At 46.0% G+C, this 21421-nt stretch overlaps 1 protein-coding gene across 1 annotated transcript in view; it reads right to left on the bottom strand.

Annotated features, from left to right (window-relative positions):
• The window catches only part of Gxylt2 (glucoside xylosyltransferase 2), a 90924-nt gene extending 73157 nt beyond the window's left edge, over nucleotides 1-17767 (bottom strand). The window contains exon 1 of the mRNA XM_028773112.1: nucleotides 17383-17767. Coding sequence (XP_028628945.1) covers nucleotides 17383-17663 — 281 coding nt within the window. The 5' untranslated portion in view covers nucleotides 17664-17767. The remainder of the gene's footprint in view (nucleotides 1-17382) is intronic.
• Between the last annotated feature and the right edge of the window lie 3654 nt (nucleotides 17768-21421).

Genomic DNA, 21421 nt, shown 5'->3' with positions numbered 1-21421 from the left:
ACAGAGAAACCCTGTCTCTAGATATGGTTCAGAGGTCCATTGCTAACCTGGCACATTCGGAGTGTTGGATTCGATCCCCAGCACCAGGAGAAGAAACAAAGGGACCTAGCAAAGGAGGGAGCCCTTCAGTACAGCTGGTGGCATTTTAAACTATGACATCTACCCTGGAAAACCGGCAGTTTCTGGAAAATGCTAAAAATAGAATGCACCACCTGACTGAGCAATCTTCAAGCTATGTACAAGAACTGAAACATATGTCTACACAGAATCTATACACAAGTGGCCACGCCAGCCTTAATCACGATCACCAAGCCCACCCTATATGCCCTTCAAATGATGAATGCTTAAGTAAAATGTGGCGAGTTACACAAGGAAATATCATTTGACAGCAGAAAGAAATGTGCTGTAACATCTGTGGAAACAGAAAACATCAAACCTCAAGTCTTTGGATAACTTAGTGGATATAGTTTCCTTTGGGGTGGTGATGAACACAGTCTGTAATTGAATAGAGGCAGTGGTTGCACAATTTTATAAATAAACCAAAAAAACCCCACCCCAAAATATGGCATTGTATGTGTCTAAAAGTACTGGATTAAACTATTGTTGTTAAGTAGGTAAACAAACACACGCAAACTTATCACATAGATTTTGTAGAAGAGACTGTAAAGCAGGCCATGGTGGTGCAGCAATCACACATGTGACACGGGTGAGCCTGGAAGCCACTGTCCCCATCATCCAGGCTCCAGCTTGCCCACACTCCCATGAAAAATGATCTCCAAACCCCAGAGGCAGCTCAGGGGGAGCCGGGAGCTCCCACGCCTCCCCTGCCTGCTGTCTGAGACAAGCGTCTCCTTTATCTCTTCAAAGTCTCAAGTGTGTGACTTAATTAAACTTCCATTTCTGGAGTGGATAAATAATGGAAAACGGCATTTATGCGTAGTGCTGTTTACTCTGTAGCCTATTACTAAGAAAAACACTGAATTATTAAAGTGGGTAATTGGTTCTGCTCTGCCCCTCCTCCCCACTGTCTCCTGCCCTCTCTCTTATCAGAGCTCCCCTTAAGTGACAAGCAGAATTAACTCAGGCAAGCCTGATGGTGTGATAAGGCCAGGGAAAGCTGCAAGCAAGATCACACTTCTTTAACACGCAGACCCAGACTGCCAGCGAGGAGCCTTACATGGGAGAGGAAATGCAGAAATGTCCTATAGAAAAGAAAGCCTAAGAAGCTGATTGTGCTGCTGTGGGCAAGAAGGTATTAGAAGCAATGCATTGCAAGATGAACCCATTTGGCTCTCTGAATATGGAAGAAGGCCATGAAGGAGCCAGAGTGGTGGGTGAAGAAATGGAGACACCAAATACAGCCCCTGCAAAGGCAATCTACTGATGTGGAAGTCTATTCAAATCCCAAGTGGGCAGTGACAGTCACTTCCGAATGTTCTTGAAAAATCATAAGTTTTATTTGTGTGTGTGCACATATGTGTGTATGTGCACATATGTGTGCACGTGTGGAAAGGCCAGAGGAGCATCTCACACTGTTATTCTTCCTCAGGAGCCATCTTATTTTTTGAGTCAAGGTCTTTCTTTCACCGCAATGTAGAGCTTGCCAACTCAGGTAGGCTGGCCAGCAGCTATGTCCCCAGTCCTAACCCACAAGCTTTAGAAACATGAATGAATACAAGCACTTCTCCCACTGAAGCTGCCATCAGACCTTTCACTTGGAAGGTAGACACGACATCGAAAACTTCACTAACACTTAAATCACTTTTAATGACCCGTGGTTTGGAGTCAACTCAAGTACCATTAATCTTTCAAGACAGCCAAGCTGACAGCTTGCCTCGGAGTCACAGTAGAATATGAATAATGTCAAATGGCATGCCAAAAACTTGTCATGGGGGGCTTAATAAAATAATTTGATAAATGCATTAATGAGCAGTACGTTTTAAATTTGGTTCATGGTGTCTGAAACATGGCTGAGTTCCTAAACAAAGTCTAGAGCTAATGCAGGGTAGGTGTCTGATGTCTGAAATGGGTAGCCACGCCCATGTGGGGATGAGTGTGCATTTGCTTCCTGACATCTCTGCACACACAGACACATGCTGCATACATGCTGCATGATTAGTGAGTATCCCAGCGAGGAGCCAGACCCAGGGAACATACTTAAGAGGCCAGGCTCCACCTCTTTGCTCTTGGTGGTTTAACCCAACAAAAGTAATTCTCTCACGCTGCCAAAAGATATGTAATCAAGGTATGAGCAGGGCCAGGCTTCTTCCACCGGGTAAGGAGAAGACATCTGCATCTCCCTCTAGCCTCTGGGTTCCAGCAATGCCCAGAGTTTCTCAAAGGTGTAGCCATGTCATTTCAACTGCCACTGTACTGGGCACATTTGCCCACACGTCTCTTAGGTTTCAAGTCTCTTCCCTCCGTGCTTCTCCCCCCCCCTTAGTAATTAATTAATTAATTAATTAATTGTCTTTTGAGATATATGCCTTACTTATTACTATGCATCGCAGGCTGTCTCCAAACCTGCAATCCTCCTGTCTCAGCTTGCTGGGTGTTGGGTTTAGAGGCATGTAGTATTCCACGCACCCTATATGTGTCATTTGCCCTTTCTTCTCCCAAGGACATCAGTCTTCAGACTGAGCTCCCCATCCCACCAGGTCTAAGTTCTTCCTGAGCTCCATAGCTAGCTGAATCCGTGAAGACCTCTCTAAAGGATGAGCTCACACTCTCCAGCAGTTGCAGTGGGCAGAGGCCATGCCTTCCATCATTGTGCTAAACATGCTACACGACTGTGTTAGAAAGAGCCCTCTGTGGACTGATGGAGCTTCCATCCTGGGCTCCTGGGGTAGACTGCACTCCAGGGCTAGACTCACAGCCTTCTTTGGATTCCCTTGTGTGGGGTATGCTTCTCATAACACACCTTAACCAACTCTCTGCATTTATCTAACAGATTTTGGGTTTTCTATTGTAAAATCCTGGGCTGGTGCCTTGGATTGCACTCATTTCACCGTTTTTTTGCCTTGTGATTGTTCCTGACACAGGGGATTTGATTTCTCCACCCCCTCTTCTGTTCAAATTAGGATGTTGTTGGGATTTTTAAAATATGGCATAGCAGAGTGAGCTTGAAATAAATGGCACTTGATATGGGAGAGAGGAGAATCAGAGGATCACACAGAATCAGAAAATGTTATCTCTGCCCCCGAAAAAGAGTAAGAATTACCACCTTGAATGGGACATGTCGGAGAAATGGTCTCTCTAAGTACTTCCCAACCTCCAACACCTCAGAACAACCACCAGGTTTTCATATTTATGGTCCTTCATAAATTTTTAGTTTGGGGGATTTTTTTTTTGTTCTTTTTTTTTTCCTTTTCTTCTTTTGGAAATGATACCAGTAACTGTTAAGTAGCAATCTGCTTCAAGCTGAACGTTTTATCTAGGAGGGAAGCTGTGAAGACCCAAAATGTAGGGGTTGGAAAGATGAGTTGAGAGCAGTTAAGAGCACCGGCTGCTCTTCCTGTGGACTAAGGCTCTCTTCTCAGCACTCACATGGCAGCTCACAACCATCAGTAACTTCAGTTCCAGGGGATCTGATGCCTTCTCTGGCCTGTGCAAAATTACAATAAACAAAACAACATGCCAGGTGGTGGTGGTGGTGCACTTCCTTAATCCCAGCAGGCAAATCTCTGACTTTGAGGCCAGCCTAGTCTACATAGTGGGTTCCAGGATAGCCGTCTCTTGTGATGAGGAGGGGGTTGGGGGATGAAGACAGCCTGGTCTACAGAGTGATTCCAGAACCATTAGGACTACACAGGGAAACCCTGTCTCTGGTAAGGAGAGGGGACAAGGGGGGAGGGAGGAGAGATGGATGGGGAAGAAGGGGTACAGACCATGGCTAGGATTGGATGGGAACACTGGACTGACACTAAGTATATAACAGTTCACAACTCTCAGGAAGTTCCTGAAACTTAGCAGATTCACAAGGTGCCCCCTCCTTGAAGGTTATCTAAGTAGTCAGGACTGCTAAGAAGCAGGCCCTTTCTTACCTGTAAAGCTGCCTGTAAGCTACGCAGTAAATTCCAGAACTCTAGATTTCAAAGGTTGTCACAGTGCTGAAGTAAGCTTTGGTAGGATAGCTGCCTTTGGGTCCCCATGCTTTTATAAAGTTACTGGTTCACCAAGGGGGACTCCAGTGGCATCCTTAGTCTGTCCTGTCATCAGTTCTATCTGGGGTGCATAGACATTTGATCACATCTTCCAAAGAGTATCGCATAACAGTAACACACACACTCCTTACAGAAAGCTTTGAAAACACAGACAGGCACTAGGAGAGCACTTGACAACCACGGTGTCATAACCACTACTAGCATTTTGGTTTTTGAGAACTATATACAATATATATGCGGATGTGAATATATGCACAGCTTTTTTTATTACAAAATTTTAAGCATTCATTGTTTGTGTGTGTGTGTGTGCACGAGAGTGCCTATGCATACTTGTGCTTGCAGGTACACATGTGCCATAGCCCACGTGTGGAGGTCAGGGGACAAGCACCTTTATCCACTCATCTGTCTCCCTGATCCTACAATTTTTTTCTAAGCTGGAAATGGACAGTTTTTATAACTTGCCTATGCCCTTTACAAATATATTTCAATAAAAAAAGAAAGAAAATCAAGAGACTGTATCAAAGAGATCTTTTCCAAAAGGATTTTTAGTAGTGATAAAGGGTTCAGAGCCTGGGATTTATTTCTTAAAAAAGAGCATGTGGTTAGCAGCTTTTCTCTTTGAAGGCTATGGACATGGTTCAGTTTCTAGGTCCACTGTTTGGCTGTACTATCTAGAGCAAACGCTTTCACCATCCTTACCCTGGTGCTTCCCATCTGTAGGATGGACACACTGATGATACTGGATGTCTACCAGCCCTTGTCTTTCTCACCAGCAACTACTTTCAGAAGTTTCAGGGAAGACCACCTCAATTATATTTTAAGGGGACTGCTCTTCAGTTATCAGCCCATGAGGTTTGAACCAAAGCCTCTTACCCTCACAGCTGCAGGCACATGGCCTGAGTGTGGCCATCAGAAAGTGCAGGTGCCTGCGACCTAAGGGGACAAGCCCAGATCTGCTGGTTCCATAGGACAAGAGCAGCTGAGAGTGTCATTCTCACAAAGCTTAATGATAGAGGCAGGATGGTCTTGGTCACACCTGTACCTGGACTTTCATCTCCTGTACAGTCTCTAGTTTTGAGTCAGTTCATGATGAAGCAATCCTGTGCATGGGACAGACCCTTACTGCCTGCTAGTGAAGATGTTCTGACTTACCCAGTAACAGGAGTGACCTTTCAGGTGACAGTGGAGATTCAGTAAAGTAATGCTGCATATAACATGCTTAGCACCTGTCACAGTTAGCTTCCGATGTCAACCCTCAGGAGCAGGAATCTCCGCTGAGGAATCAGCTCCCTTGGACTGACCCATGGGCATATCTGTTGGGCTTTCTTGAGTAATGATTGATGTTAGCGGGCCCACTCCCAGACTACTGTGGAAAAGGAAAGCAGACCGAACAAACTATGAAGCTCAAGCCAGCCAGCAGTGTTTCTCCTTGGCCTCTGTGTCAGTTCCTGACTCCAGCTTCCTGCCTTGGTTTCCCTTGATGATGGAGTGTGACCTGTAACCTAAACAAACTCTTTCCTGCCCAAGTGGTTTGGACAGTGTTTTATCACAGCAACAGAAGACTAACCAGTAACCACACTCGAGTGGTGTCTCTCTCTCTCTCTCTCTCTCTCTCTCTCTCTCTCTTTCTCTCTCTCTCTCCCCCTCTCCTTCTCCCCCTCTCTCTCTTTCCCTTCTTCCTTCTTTCCCTCCCTCCCCCTCTCTCTCTTCCTCTCTCCTTCTCTCCCTCCCTCCCCCTCTCTTCCTCTCTCCTTCCTTCCCTCCCTCCCCCTCTCTCTCTTCCTCTCTCTTTCTTTCCCTCCCTCCCCCCTCTTTCTCTCTCTCTACCCCTCCCTCCTTCTCTTCCTCTTCCCTTCCTCCCTTTCTCTCTAGCCCTCTAGTGCTAGGATTACAGGTCTGTGTCAGTCTTCCTGGCTCAGTCAGTACTGTCCCTAAAGTAATGATTAAATAGTCATTATCATCATGATTATAATTAAATATTATCTTTATCAGGCATTCTTCTGTTTCTCTAAATACGTTGTATTCATGCTCAAACCAGGCTGGGAGGCAGCTCAGCAAAAAGCATACAAGGTCTAATTCACTGCCGACCAAATTAAAGGGTGGGCACATTTTGTAAAATTCTCAGACAATGACCTGTGTTTCTACTAACCCATTCTCCCTTCAGATAAGGAAATCTATTTCTTGAATGTGTATGACTCTGTGGTCATTAGTCTGACCATGTTAAACCTGAAAATTGTCAGAAAAAAAAATGAGAGGAAGAAAATGGAGCACAAAGGTTTACACACCTCACCACAGCCATGACTCTAAGGAGATACGTCATGGATAGAATCTGGCTTGGAGCCTCCTGGAGCATACCGCATAATTCTCAGGAAATGTGTGGTCCACACCCTTCTTAAGACTAAAACCACTGGTTCTGTGTCCTTGAAGAGACATCAAAATTCTAGTCAGCCAAGATACTAGGTCTGGAACTCTCTAGGAGTCAGTCAAAAGGCTTCTGTCTCATACACTCTATCAGCTGTTAGTCACACCAGGAGACAGGGCCTTGTGTCCATCCGTATACATGGAAAGCAAGTCTCAGTGTTCTCGAGTCCAAAGTCTTCCCCCTTTCAATAGAGCCTGCTCAAATGTGCCTGTGTGCTACCTCTGCCACCCACAGTTCCTTGTGCCACATGCCCCAAGCAGGCACTTCATTTGCACCATCTCATCTCACCAGTGTGCTTGCAAGAGAGCCACGGATTTCTGAAGATTGATGTATTCCAAGTCACACATGAGGCATCTGGCTGCAGTTATAGTTTACTCCCTAACAAACGATGGGCAGTTGGTAGTGCCCAGGACAACAAACTACTCTCAGGGGGACGGCGAGACAGCCCTGTACCAGATGCTTTACACCCATCCTTATTTGACTTCTCTGGGTCTCGGTTTCCACATCCACAGAAGGAAGTCATTTCTTTGATTATGCATTCTTTATGTCTTGTGGAAGATGTGTGTCCCATATTAAACAGTACGCATTTCTACCAGAAGATTACAATATTTCATGTACTAACAGTCATGTCATCATGTGAAAGTCACGTTTAAGCAGCCACTCTACTGGCACAAAATCAGGGATTCTCAATAGAGGGACTATGACAGTTACTCTTTACTGTCAGCTTGACTGGAAACCCACATCTGGGTATGTCTGTGAGGGTATTACTAGAAAGGTTTAACTGAAGTGGGAAGACCTGCCCATAAATCCAGGGGGGCACATTATCTTTTGGGCTGCTGTGATGGTTTGTATATGCTTGGCCCAGGGAGTGGCACTGTTAGGAGGTGTGGCCTTGTGGGTGTGGCTCTTGTTTTAGCTGCCTGGGAGTCAGATTCTGCTAGCAGTCTTCAGATGAAGATATAGAACTCTCAGCTCTGCCTGCACCATGCCTGCCTGGATGCTGCCATGTTCCTACCTTGATGATAATGGACTGAACCTCTGAATCTGTAAACCAGCTCTAATTAAATGTTGTCTATATAAGAGTTGCCTTGGTCATGGTGTCTGTTCACAGTAGTAAAACCCTAACTAAGATAGCTGGGGTCCTGGACTGAATAAAAAGGACAAAGAAAACTGAGCCTGCTTCCTGACTGCAGATGCAACGTGACTGTCTGCTTCATGGAGACAGACTGGACCCTCAAACTGTGAGTCAAAATGAACCCTTACCTACTTAAGGTGCAGTTTTAAGTCTTTTGTCATTGCAACAAGAAAAGTAACCAATAAGGAATCAAGTCAGGAAACCCCCTTTTTCCCCAGGATAGTTTTCAGAACCTCATCTAAATTAGCCAAATTCTGGGAAATATTCTGAAGAAATATAAAATGAACTTTATCGTCAATAAAATTCTCATCCTTTGTTGATTTTCACATTGGGATGAAACACAGGTACTGTAAAATTTGTTTATTAAATTGTAAATGAAAATAAGAAGAAAAATAAAACTGTTATCAAATTTCCTTCCGAAGAACCTTGCCTGTGTATGTGTATGGAGGAAGTGTTAATTTGTCCAGTGTTGACTGAATTTAGTAAAGGCATTAAGAACAGGTGCTGCGAGTCTGGGTTAGTTGTGTTTACTCGGGGGTAGGTGACAAACAGGCAAGCCAAACTAGAGTCAGAGAGCAGGGGAACCTGTTAGGTTCTGGGATCTAGAAAAGGCTGGAACAGCGCTGTGGGTGGAAAGCAGAGCTGACCTTGAAATTGAAGATGAGACCACCATCAGCCTGAACCAGTGCCTCTGCGCTGCCCTGTAGCCTCATGTGTCCACCCCATGTGGGTTTCCATACTCTCTCAATGCAGTTCAGACTTCTCAGTGGACCAGAGGTTACCTACTTCGAAATCACCCACAGCTTAGGATGCAATGAAACACACAAAATGGCTGCTGTGGAGCAGTAGATGCTTCCTTCCTGTGTACCCCTGAAACTATCCCCCTCTGCTTCCTTCCTGTGTACCCCTGAAACCATCCCCCTCTGCTTTCATCAACGACTCCAAGATTTTGATTAAGGAAATCTAGTTTGGCTAGATGCAACTCCAGCATGTGTAACAGGAGGATTCCAGGCTGGATGGACCTCAAGACCTATTCATTCGAGCCTCGACAATGTTCTCAAAGTACCTACAATGGCTAATATTGGTTGTCAACATGACAGGATGTACGATCATTATGGATCATTATGGAAACAAACATCTGTGCATATCTGTAATAGAGTTTCTAGGCTAACTGAAGGACAAAGACCCACTCCTAAGTATAAGAGGCACCATTCGATAGTCTGGGGTCCTGGACTGAATTAAAAGGACAAAGTGAGCCAAGCACTGTCTTTCGCCTCTGCTTCGTGAATGTGGTTGCTATGTGATCCTCTGTCTGGGGCTCCTGCTACAGTGACTTCCCCACCAGGATAGACTGTATCCTCAACTGTAAGCCAAACTAAACCCTTCCTTCCCTAAGCTTCCTGTGTCAGGCAATTTGTCACAATGTTTAGAAATGTAACTAATATAGCCTCTTTATTCTTTTTCTTTATCTCCTGTCCCAAATGAAGCTTTCACCCTACAGTTGACTTCCTCAGGAGTAGCTGGGGAGATTCCTCTGGTCTTATCTAGAAGATAGAGTCTTCTGTCCAATACTCTAAGTTGATTTCTTTGGGTGAATAACTGTAGCTAGAGAAATGAATGGGTTGGCGTGCTTAGTCCTGGATACACAAAGCTTACACATTGGAATAGGTTGTCGTGTAGGCTTAAGCCATCTACCCCTTGGTGCTATGGTTCACAAAAGTATTGTGGAGGTACTGGGAAAATGGAAGTCAAGTGCCAAGCATAACATCTACCATACAAGCTCCCTCAGGTGGTATAGGTAGTATCAAGCGATGAGGCTTGCTTAGCTTACATCAGTTGGCTGAGCTGCTGTAAATCTGACCCTCTATCCTTTCCTTCTCCTTCCCTCCAAATTACAGTCATTCAAATCAAGCAGAGCTAATGGGATTTGAGAGGAGCTCCAGGGAAACTAAAGGCCCCCTCTCCTGCTCATGAGAGGGAAGGAAGCAAGAAGGACCCATGAAAGTTAGAGATGGAGACATCTGCAGGAACCCAGGTTTAGCTTAACGTAGACATTGATGTTCATATATGGAAAGAATTAAGAGGTATAAAAGTACACAGATAATTATACACATATCCATATATTCATTTTGCTCTGATGGCTTTGAAGGCCTATAAGAATATTGCATCCTAGTAAGCATGCCTAGCGTTACTAGGCTCTTAGTTACAAGTACTGCTCCTGTCCCCTCCCCCAACACACACACACACACACACACACACACACACACACACACGTTACCAGAGCTCCTTGAAGAAAAAGCTAGTATAATGACTGTACAGGATAAGCCTGGAGCATTTTATATAGTACCAGAGAGTAAAGAAATACCCAACCCCCCAGCCAAACTACAAATAAAACCAGGCTTGTTTGTGGCTTAGCGGAAGAGTGCTTGCTTATTATGTGTGAGATCCCAGGCTTGATGCCGAACACAAAGCCAAACCAAAAATGCATTAAAGGGGACACACGAAGTCAATGGGCCAAAATGGAAACAGCTTTCCCAACAGAACAGCCATACTGAGGCACAACGTAAAGCATGGAGATGCTTGAGTCTAGACCGATAGAAACAATCAAGGAAATGACAGGTGAAGAATCAGAAGGGATGCCAATCTCTTCTGAAATAAGTTAAGTCAACACTCTGGCCTCAAGGATCAGAGCAAAGATTAGAAGCAAATATAGACCATGGTCTTGTATGTAGAACAAGAAGGGAGATAGGACAACCACCCAGATCAGAAACCCAGCAAGTCCCACCTCAGCCAGGTGGCCAGGCCCAAATTAGTAGCTGTGAACCTTTTTGTTTGTTGGTTTGGTTTGGTTCGGTTCGGTTTGGTTTGCTTTCGGTTTTGTAGCCTAGCTGGCTTGGAACTGTCTACACAGAAAAGGCTGCCCTTAAACTCACAGAGATCTGCCTGTCTCTGCCTCCTCCGTGCTGGCAATAAATGAGTGTACCACTGTATGCAGCCCATCGTGAGCCTTATAGACAGTACACATGAGAACTGATATATGGAGATGGTTTCCCTTGACATCTCTATAACTCAGAAGCCAGATGATCAGAAAACATTTCATGGATTCTGATGAGACCTTCCTAGGACAACCTGCCAGTGTTCTTGTCAGAAACAGGCAGTCTGAAAAACTACTGTACAGTTTAGCCTGAAAGGACAACAACATACAACAAAGTTCGCTGAGTGAGACTCTATGTGTTAGTTAGGGTTTCCATTGCTATAGAGACACCATGACCATAGCAACTCTTACAAAGGAAAACATCTCATGGGGCTGGTTGTCATGGCGAGAAAGCATGGAGGCATAAAGTCAGACATGGGGCTGGAGAAAGAGCTCAGAGTTCTACATCTTGACCCACAGGCAGCAGAAGTGAACTGACCCCACTGGATCTAGTTTGAGCTTCTCAGACCTCAAATCCCATACCCTAGTCAGGCACCTTCTCCAGGAAAGCCATACCTCCTAAAAGTGCCACACCCTATGGGCCAATGGGGGACATTTTTTCAAACCACCACACCCTGGAATAGGGAATCTAAATGAACATTAATATCTCAGTGTGACTTCATTAATACAATTGAACCCTAGCAGAGGAGGAGCTTACTGGTCACAGAGGCTGGGCACTATCTGAGACAGTGTGGACCCTGCCTCTGTTCTCTAGTCTGTTCCACATATATTCACTGGGTGCCCACCATGAGGTCATCTGTGTGTCAGCTGTCAGGGATAGCTGATTAATGACAGGCAGTACACCCAAGATGGGCGTGGTAAGTCAAACGCAATGCTCACGAGGCTTTGAACGTTAGGAAAACAAACTACTGGCCAGGATGAGTTAGAAGACCTAGAGGGGCGGGGATTGTGCACATCTGCACAGCTTAGAAGGCAGCTTTGCAAATAAGACATTGGGACATAGACCCAAAAGAGATGAGAGGACTCTGCTGTATGAGGATGCAAACAGGGAAGGAGGAGGCCCAGTGACAGAAGGGAGGCTAGAAAGAGATGAGGGCAGAGGATGAAGCTGGGCTGATAGAGGGAAGGGGTCAATGACCACATAGAGAAATTAAACTTAAAAGATTATTATTTGTTTATTTATTTATTTATTTATTTATATGGGGGTCAGAGGACGACTTTTGGGGGGGTTCACCTTGCTGAGTAAGGGTCTCTCTTGTTGTTTCTGATGATGTACTGCATACTGCAGGTTAGCTAGTCCTCAAGATTCTGGGCAATTCTGTCTCCACCTTTCATCTCACCACAGGACTGCTGGGACTGTATTTTATGTCGATCCTGGAGATTTAACTTACAAGGAACATGCTTTTACAGCTTGGCCTATCTCTTCCACCAAAGGAAATAAATTGCATTCTTAGTGTGATGGGACACACACACACACACACGGGACAGCTTTGAGCCCACATAGTGACCTGCTTTGGTCTAAGTTGTTCAAGATTATTTCAACAGCTGCATGGAAAGTGAACCGTAGAGAGTGCTAGAGTAGACCCACTCAAACCAGAATAGGCCGCTGCAGCATCCAAAGGAAGTGTGCTCTGTGGCAAAGCTAATAGCACTAATTTGAATAGCTGTGCCTGTGTGTGAGCCAAAAAACAAAAAACCCACCAAAACACCAAAACCAACCAAACAAACAAAACTGAGCTCTGTGGTCGACAAGATGCATCAGCAAGTAAAGGTGCCTGCCACCAAGCCTCACAAACTGAGGTCAATTCCTGAGACCTACATGGTGAAAGGAAAGAGCTGTGTCTGGTAAACTGTCCAACCTACCACATGGGCACCTGCACATGAATGCGCTCTCTCTCGCTCCCCTCCACTCTCTCTCTCTCTTACACAAACTTACACACACACACACACACACACACAATTAAAAACTGATCTGTGAAGAGCATCAAGACTCAAGCTACATAGCGTCATAGATATTGCTCAAGACCTTGAAATCTTGACTGTCCTCTAAGGCCCCCATCTAACTCCAAGAGGGCCACAGATAGATTCTGCTACCTGACGTCATCCCTGTTTATTGAGACCTTTGTTCAGGCATGAACCCTCTGATGAGACTCCTCTCCTAGATCAAAGGGGAACCGCAGGAAACCGGTGATGAGCAAGGAAGCATTTCCTCTCTCTGGGGTGGCTGGGGAGGCAGCCAAGTGCAGCCAGCTTCTCTATTGTCTCCGCCTCCTTGCAAATCCCAGGAGGGCGGAGACTCCATCCTCCACCGCACAGCAAATGCTTGGCAGTCTATGTGCCAGAAACATTTGCCCAACAACTGTGGAGTGTACTGACAGAGACGGACCATGGGACTGGACTAGGAGGGAGCTGAACTCTTTCTCAGAAACCACGGTTTAGGGGCTGGCTAGATGATTCCACAGGGAAGGAACTTGCTGCTAAACCTGACAGCTTGAGTTCAATCTCAGAACCGACATGGTAGAAGAAAAGAACCAGCTCCTGCAAGTTGTCATCTGAACACATATGCACCACGTCACAAGCTCGCATACGTATACTCATAAAGTAAATACACGTAGCATTTTTTTTTCCTGAAAGAAGCTGTATTTTAAGAGGAAACAGGCTAGCTCAAAAAAAGAAAGAATAGAGTTCAGGAGGGGGTCTGAGTCTGAGCAATCAGTAAGGTGGGATAGTGCCGGGGAATGAGGAGCTCATCTCGCAAGTGTCGGTCATGGTTGCAATCTTGCAGATGAAGCTGACCCGATCATCATGTCAGAGCTGGATGAGATCTCAGGAACCTTGGGATAAATCTGCTCAGTTTTATAAATGAAGGAAAGGAGACAAAAACGGTTTAGGATCAGAACCTTCTTCTGAACTCTTCTTTTCCCTTCTTAGTATTTGTGTGTGCATATGTGTGTTTGTGTGTAAGAGTGCAAGTGTGTGTACTACACTGCATTGCGTGCTTCCTGAAGGACACCCTTAGGAGTCTGTCCTTGCCTTCCAAAAAGTCTAAGACATGCATACATGCCAGGCTAGGCAGCCCTTATGATTCTGGGTGTGTCTCCTTTCTAAGCCTCCCATCTCAACATAGGAAGGCTGGGGGTACAGATGTCACTGCATCCAGCTGTATCTGAGTTCTGGGGATCCAAGCTCAGGTGCTCACACCCTCACACCAACCACTTCACTAACAGAGCCGTCCTTCGACCCTATTTATATTGCTGATCCCCAGTTACATTAAACTTCTCTTTCCACATGTAGGCTTACAGAGTTTTCTGAAGCAAAATGGAAATGCAATCTTTTAAAGTCTGAAATCTCTTCATTCCCAAGTAAAACTCTTACTTTAAAATTTAGCTTCTTTTGTTTTTCCAAAAAAATAAAAAATCTCTTTGTAAACTTCTCTTATCATTTACTGAAGATTGGGCAGCTCACCATGTTCCCTTTTTTATAAGGCTGCCAGGAAGCTCAGAGCTAAATTTAGCACTTAGTCTTTCAGTAATAGTGGTCTCAGTTTTACCAAACAGTGCTTACTACTCCCCCCATGGCCTTTTTCTACAATTATTTTAATGATTTCATTGCATATGTATTTTTTTTTTACTATAGTCACCTCAAATTCGTTTTTGAAGCCAGCCAGGTATAAATACTCACTAAACCAAAACAGAAGGAGAATTCTGTTTCTCTTGGGCTCTCCAGTGATGGCTACTTCCAGGATGATTACCATTTTGAGTTCGCACTCATGACTGGAAGGCCCAGCCCTTACTCCAGAGCGCTTCATGTTTATATAGAAGGAAGCCACCCCAGGACAGATTGCATACAAATGGCTAGTTCCAAAATTGTAGGGTCTGCCTGCTAACCAGGCAAGCCCATGGAAAATTTGCTGAAAATGAAAACAAGATGTGGAAGAAGGCTTCGTTCTCCACACTGACGTGGCAGAACTTCGTTCCCTTAGAGCAGGGCCCTCAGGAGGCCGGCCTGGGCTCTGTGTGGCCGGCAGGTGGCCGGCTGGGTCCCATCCACCCTCAAGCTTCCTGCCAACCACAGCCACAAATCTGACCTTCATCGTGGAGGAGGAATGAGATCAGGCAGACTCTCATCTCTTCTGGATTCAGGCCACGTAAAAAGATTAAGCCACGAGGCTTTCTCTTCCTCCCTACATGAAATTCCTTCTCAACCACAAAAATTTCACCCAGGCAGAATTTGAAAAGCAATCAAAGAGTCGGTGGGGATCTGCCCCCTCCTGCTTCCTTTTCATTTAAAACCTTGAGTTACCCTTGCTATGGAGGTAGCAGAAGGAAGAAAGAAAAAGAAAATCCCAGAAAATGTCAACTGTTTATGTATTTGAGTCTGAGATGCCCACTGGCAGGTTTTTTTTTTCAGTCCTTCTATAGTTTGTGAAGTAGTTCTTTATTCCTGTGGCGTTGGATATCATTTCCATGATCATCTAAGAGATATGTTCAAAAGAAAAATGGCTTCCAGGATCTTGTTGCCTGCGGCAATATACTTTCTCTATAGCACCCATTGGGATTCTATTCATGATCTCCTGCAAGTCAGAGCCAATTTGTTCAGATCGAGACAAGAAGATGCTGCCCAGTGTTCCCAACACCTTGAAGAATGAGACACAGTCGAGAATCCGTGATGCTTCTTTAGAAAAAAACCTCAGTGCGGTGATGAATTGCACGCAAGACTGTTGCCTGACAGCAGCTCAGAAGGTTCTGTCCAGTCCCAGGCTGCCTGGGTGTCTTTAGCCTCATCTGGCTCTTACCTGTGAGCCCTGCACAAACTGTTCTTCTGATCCACAGTCTGTATACCTTAGCTAATACTAATGGTGGGGCAGCTCTACCATGCCAATGTGTCCTCAAAGTAAAGCTTAGGGATGAGGAGATCGCTCCATTGATAAAGAGCAGGCAGGCCCAAGGAGGAAGACCTGAGTTCAGTTCCCCAAGCAAGTTCTGCAATTGTAGCTCTGGGGAGGTGGAGACTGGAGGATTTGCTGGCAGCCTGGGGTTTGCTGGCAACCAAATCTGCAAGCTCTATGTTCAGTGAGAGACCATGTCTCAAAAAAAAAAATAAGGTGGAGAGAACTGAGGAAGACACTGGATCTCAACCTCTGGAGTTCACACACACAAACACCTAGGCACATACAAAGTGCAAAGGAGAGAGACGACCACATAGATCGACTCTAAGATTCCGTAGGACCTGAGAATCTACATTTGAATAGGGAACTACGTGGACCACTATCAAAGAGTTACTGTGTGGATGGATTGCAGTGTGTGTGTGTGTGTGTGTGTGTGTGTTTATTAATATCTATTTTTTCATGGTGCAGTTGGCATTGTTTGTGTTAAATGATGCCAGCTCTTACTATCTTAAGCATCATAATGAGCTTGTACTTTTACTCGGAAATAATCTACTGTAAATAAGAACCTCAACAAACTGAAGGGGGGAAACCCCTCCTATACTAATTTTACAACAGAAATAGCCTGCTTTTCAAAAGTGCATACTCAGAACTTTCAAGAGTTCTAATAACTTCAAAGTCTTAAACTGGGGGAAGCAAGATGTGTCAGTGGGTAAAGATGCCTCTGCCAAGCCTGAGGACCTGATACCCTTTCCCGGATACATACCAGATGAAGGAGAAAACCGAGTTCTGATCTCCACACATGCCTCCCTCAGCATACACACACAAAATGAACAATCAATGAATTTAAAAAAAAAATAAGACTTAGATTTCTGGGGTATTTTCTCTCCCAACATATCCATCTCTGCATTTATTACAAGGGGAGAGAGAAAAGCTGATCCAGCTAATTCTTAAGGTTTCGTGTTTCTCTTAACTACAGCTTAAAAAAAAAAAGCGCCCAGACTTCGTCATTATGGTCAAAAAGAATTCAACTTGTTTCAAGTAATCTGGGAGCCCAGAAAATGTGGTCGTTGCAAAGCAGTTAGAAGGAGCAGAGGAAACAGAGCCCGGGGGAGTGTTCAAAACTCCTCCAGAACAAAAGAGAATCCTTAACCTGCGGACATCTGGTAACAACTCGACCAAAGATAAAACACTGCGATGAAAGGTAGCCGCGTGGACCGCCTCGTGAGGGGAGAGGGCAGGGTCGAAGGTTAAGAAGCTTTCCCAGAGGGAGCCTTTGGCGGCCCTGCCACTTCAACATACAGAAACCAGGAAACCCAAAGTCTGCCTCTCCCGTGCCACGCACTCCTCCTTCCAAGAAGCAAACTTCTTTCTAATCAACTAGAGCCAGACGCCCGCAGGCATCACCCGGATACCCGAGCTTGCACCGAACGCAAGCCAGTCTTGGCTCAGCATTTAATTTCTCCAACTCCATCAAGATCTAGGTTTTCACTCTGAATTCTCCCGTGAAACAAGAGAATGAGCTCAAGTTGCCTGGCGATGGCTTTTGAAAAATTAAACAAAGAGCACATGTTAGCAAGAACACAACCACACGTTTCACCCTGACACTTGCGACCCCTAATTACAAATCATTTTTCCCTGACACTTCTTCGAGGAGGTGCATGGGTGTCACCAGGGTGGTCTGCGTGTTTGGCAGAGTGGGAAGAGGTAGAGAGTGGGTGAAACTTGGAATCTGTCTTTCCATCTATCTATCCAGCCCCAAGTCGCCCTTGAACTTGGCACCGGCGCTGTAGGCGAGACTCAGGTCCTCAAATGGGAGGGATCCAGGCTGCCACGACTCACCTCGCCAACTTCTCCTGGCTGGCGGCGCGCGGGCGGTCCGCTCGGGGGCGCAGACGCGGGGGCCGACGCCTGGGGGAGCGCCGGCCAGAGGCTCCGGGGAAGGCGCGGGGCTCCGGTGGCAGCGTGGGGACCGGCGCGTGGCGGCGCTGAGGGGCAGCCTCGGGTCGCGCGGGGAACCCAGGGGGCTCCGGGTCCCGGCGGGAGCGCAAGGACAGCAGCGCCAGCAGCAGCACGGCCAGCGCGAGCAGGAGCAGCGCTGCCGCCTTGCTGCGGAGCTTCATGGTGCCGCACGGCGGCCCCGGGGCGACGCGGACCCTCTGCGCATCGCTGCCCGCGGCGACGCAGCGTCCAGGCCGGCTCGCCCAGGACTGGGGTCGAAGCTGGCGGCGGCGGAGGTGGACTGGGAAGAGGAGGAGGGGGAGGAGAAGTGAAACAGGGGGAGGACTGGGAGGAGGCGCGAGCTGACTCGGGTGGAGCAGCCCTCCTTACCGTACTGTGTAGAGTAGCGGCCCTGCAGCCCACCACCGGCACCCAGATCCACAGAGCTCAGGTAGAGCAGGCTCACCACATCTTCAATTCGTCCACTCGAGTACTCACACTCGCCCACTCACTCAGGTTAACTCTCCAGTCCACCCATTAATCCTCAGACTGTCTCTCCAACTCAAGCATGCATTCATCCACTGAAGACTTACTCTCCCACCCACTCACTTGCTGTCCCACCGACTAGCCCATTGTGCCTACTCACCCATCCACTCCACTCCACTCAATTCCGTACTGCGTTTGTTTATTCCACGTGTATTCCAATTATTAGTTTCATCCATCTATCCCACAGGCTTGGGCGCCCACCCAGTCCCTCTTGACCCAGGGCAGAACTTTTAGTACCAATGGCGGATACAGATCATCTAGATCCATGTACTCTACCATAATGGTAGAACGGATTGCAAGGTTTAAATCTGAAATCTGACACTCACTGGCTTCATGAACCTGAGAAAAGCACAGACCTTTTCCAAGCTTGCAAAAATGGGAATACTAAGGCGTCTATGAACATTAAGTTAAATAATCCTTTCAAAAAGAACGGCACAATGTGGGGCTCAAAGTGGGGACCCGGTAGACATTGTGCTAATGACTATACCAAAACCGTTTATCATGCATACACCCATGCACACTTTGTTTTCCTTCTGGCATAGAGTTGAGATCGAGTGATAACGTCACAGTCCAGTGTTGAGAACGGACTCTTCAGAGCTGCTATCATTGGCAATCACCAGATTCAGGTCGGAACTGCCCAGCTATTTTCATACAATATCTCAGTCAAAATCTGAAACAGGACATTCTTTTCTACTCTGCATGAACCGACAGGAGTTCTATTAACTCTCTCTGTGGGACATCTGTTGAAAAAATATCCACCCGTGACCACATTGTTCCTGGGCTTCTAGAAGACTGCATGTTGTCTTATAACTCATCTAAAATTTAATTACATTATAAATCATTCTGTTAGCATCTGATTATAAATCATTTGGGAACCTATTGTACTTAAAGTTCTAGCAGTAAGGTTATCTAATAAATGGGACACACTCTTACCAAGCAAGCATCTAAGAGAAAGCAGGGGTGCTGCTGGAAATCTAAGTGGCAAACATGAGAAAAAAGGAAGTAATTCAGTGGTCCTCCATGGGTTCCTGAGGAGCCTAGGTGTCATAGATCCCACTGGGAAGTGTCTAGACTTTGGATGGATTCTCTGGGTGGTCACAGTAATTAGCAGGTTTTCTGGCATGTCGCTGACACCACAGTGATGATCAGAACACTTGGCAGAGTAAAACATGGCCCTGGGCCAAGGCCCAACATAGATATTCCAGCTAAGACCTGGCATTTGGGCCTTTAGATTCAGAGATGCTGTTATTTTGGAAGATGGCCCAGTGAGCAATGCTCCACCGAGTTTGCCTCAGCACCTTCCAACTTCCATAAGCAGAATGCATGCAGTGAAGACCTTGTAAGGCAAGTTAGGTCAAAGTAATGCATCAGTGTTGTCAGGGTTAGTGTTTTAAACAGGAAGGCAGAGCCTGGAACAGAATGACTCCGTCAAACCTAGGGATGTGGTTTGGCAGACATTTTCTGATGGATATGTTTACGTGCATGTGTTCATGTGGGGGGGTGCACGCATGTTTGCAGTTGCATATGTGTGTACAGGTACACATGTGTGTATGAGTGTGCCTGTGGATGCCAGAAGACACTTGGGATATGGTTCTTTAAGCACTGCCGGCCTTTGTTTGGGGAGGCAGGATCTCTCATAGGCCTTACAGCGAGGCTGGCTAGGCAGCAAGCTCCAGGGACCAACTTCCCTGTCTCCATCCCCAATGCTGAGATTAAAACAGTAGACAAACACTCTTACAAGAAGGGGAAAGCCCTCTACTGTGTTTTTAACGTGGACTCCAGCCCTCTGAAACCTTACGACTAAGACAATTTATAAAAGAAAATGTGAGGAGCGGGTGCGGCGGCCAGTCCAAAATGGCGCCTGACTTCCTCATACACCCTTGGAAAGCCCCGTATGCAGTTAGCACTGCGCAGACCATCTAACGAGCGCTGCACCGAGCCAATTGAGAACGCATTCGTGGCAGAATCTGAGTGGTGCAAGCAGGAGATTTAAGGGAGGAGAAGAGAGGCTCAGGGGCCACTGGGGAAGAAGACAGGGTTCCTGAATAAACGAGTCGGAGTGGGTAGCGACAGAAAACATTTAATTGGGCTTATAGTTTCAGAGGATTGGAGTCCCTGATGGCAGAGCAAATGGTTATTTGTTCCTCTCTTGACCTCCTAAATCTATTTTTCCCTCTGGAATATTGCCCTCTCTAGCTACCAGTTACTCCTGCCAGAAATTAGACTCATTCTCTTTCCATTAACTCATCTTTCTAGATGAGTTATCTCTAGCCTCATAAGGAGTGTCTCCAAAATAGAAGGAGGTAAAACAATGCAGGGCTGGATGTTTGTTTGTTTGTTTTGTTTTGTTTTTGAGACAAGAACTTATCCTGTTACTCCAGCTGGCTTGGAACTTACTATGTAGACCAAGTTGTCCTTAAATTCACAGAGATCCTTCCACTCTGGCCTACCGAGTACTAGTATTAAAGGCATGGGCCACTACCCCAGCTACAATGCATATCATAGTTTCTGCTTGTTGGGAATGAAATTGTTTCGGTAAGGTGTTGTAATGGTTTGTATATGCTTGGCCCAGGGACTGGCAATATTAGAAAATGTGGCCCTGTTGGAGTAAGTGTGGCCTTGGAGTGGGTGTGGGCTTTAAGACCCTCACCCTAGCTGCCTGGAAGTCAGTCTTCCACTAGTAACCTTCAGATGAAGATGTAGAACTCTCAGCTCTGCCTGCACGATGTTTGCTTGGATGTTGCCATGTTCCTGTCTCGATGATAATGGACTGAACCTCTGAACGTGTAAGGCAAATATATGTTGTCTTTTATAAGACTTGCCTTGGTCATGGTATCTGTTCACAGCAGTAAAACCCTAACTAAGACAGGTGTGTTGTTCAAAGACAAGACTCAGCTTGGGGAGTATCATTTGTATGGCGAATGGAAGGATCCAGTTTCTTTTGGTTCACTGGACTGAGGACCACTGTTCTTGACTGGCTGGTCACCAAAGATCTCTCTCAGGACCCTGCCATGGGGCTTCACTTTTTTGTCCAGTCAGGTCACAAGACAAAGTGGACAGACCCTCCCAGCAAGATGAAAACTGTGCAGATTTTTTCATGCTCATCTCAGATATGGCTCCTCCCACTGCCTTGCCTCTTCATTATTGGTTCAATCCAGTCCACACCCATGGGAAGGCAATTACAGGGGGTCAGAAGGCCAGGAGGAGGAGAGACTTGGAACCCTAGTATAGAGGTTCCTATTTTCACACACACACACCCCATCAGCAAAACAATTGCTTCTGTTGGTTCTGCCTCCCAAACCTAATTAGTAGCTGACCCTCCACAAAAACTGATACCAGATAGGAAAACCCTACCCTCATCTAACAAACTACTGGCAGCTCTTTTGGACAATTT

This window comes from Grammomys surdaster, unplaced genomic scaffold (genome assembly GCF_004785775.1).
Source record: "Grammomys surdaster isolate TR1022 unplaced genomic scaffold, NIH_TR_1.0 220, whole genome shotgun sequence".
Lineage (NCBI taxonomy): Eukaryota > Metazoa > Chordata > Mammalia > Rodentia > Muridae > Grammomys > Grammomys surdaster.
The sequence above is the reverse complement of the archived record's forward strand: the minus strand, read 5'-3'. Positions and strand labels throughout refer to the sequence as shown.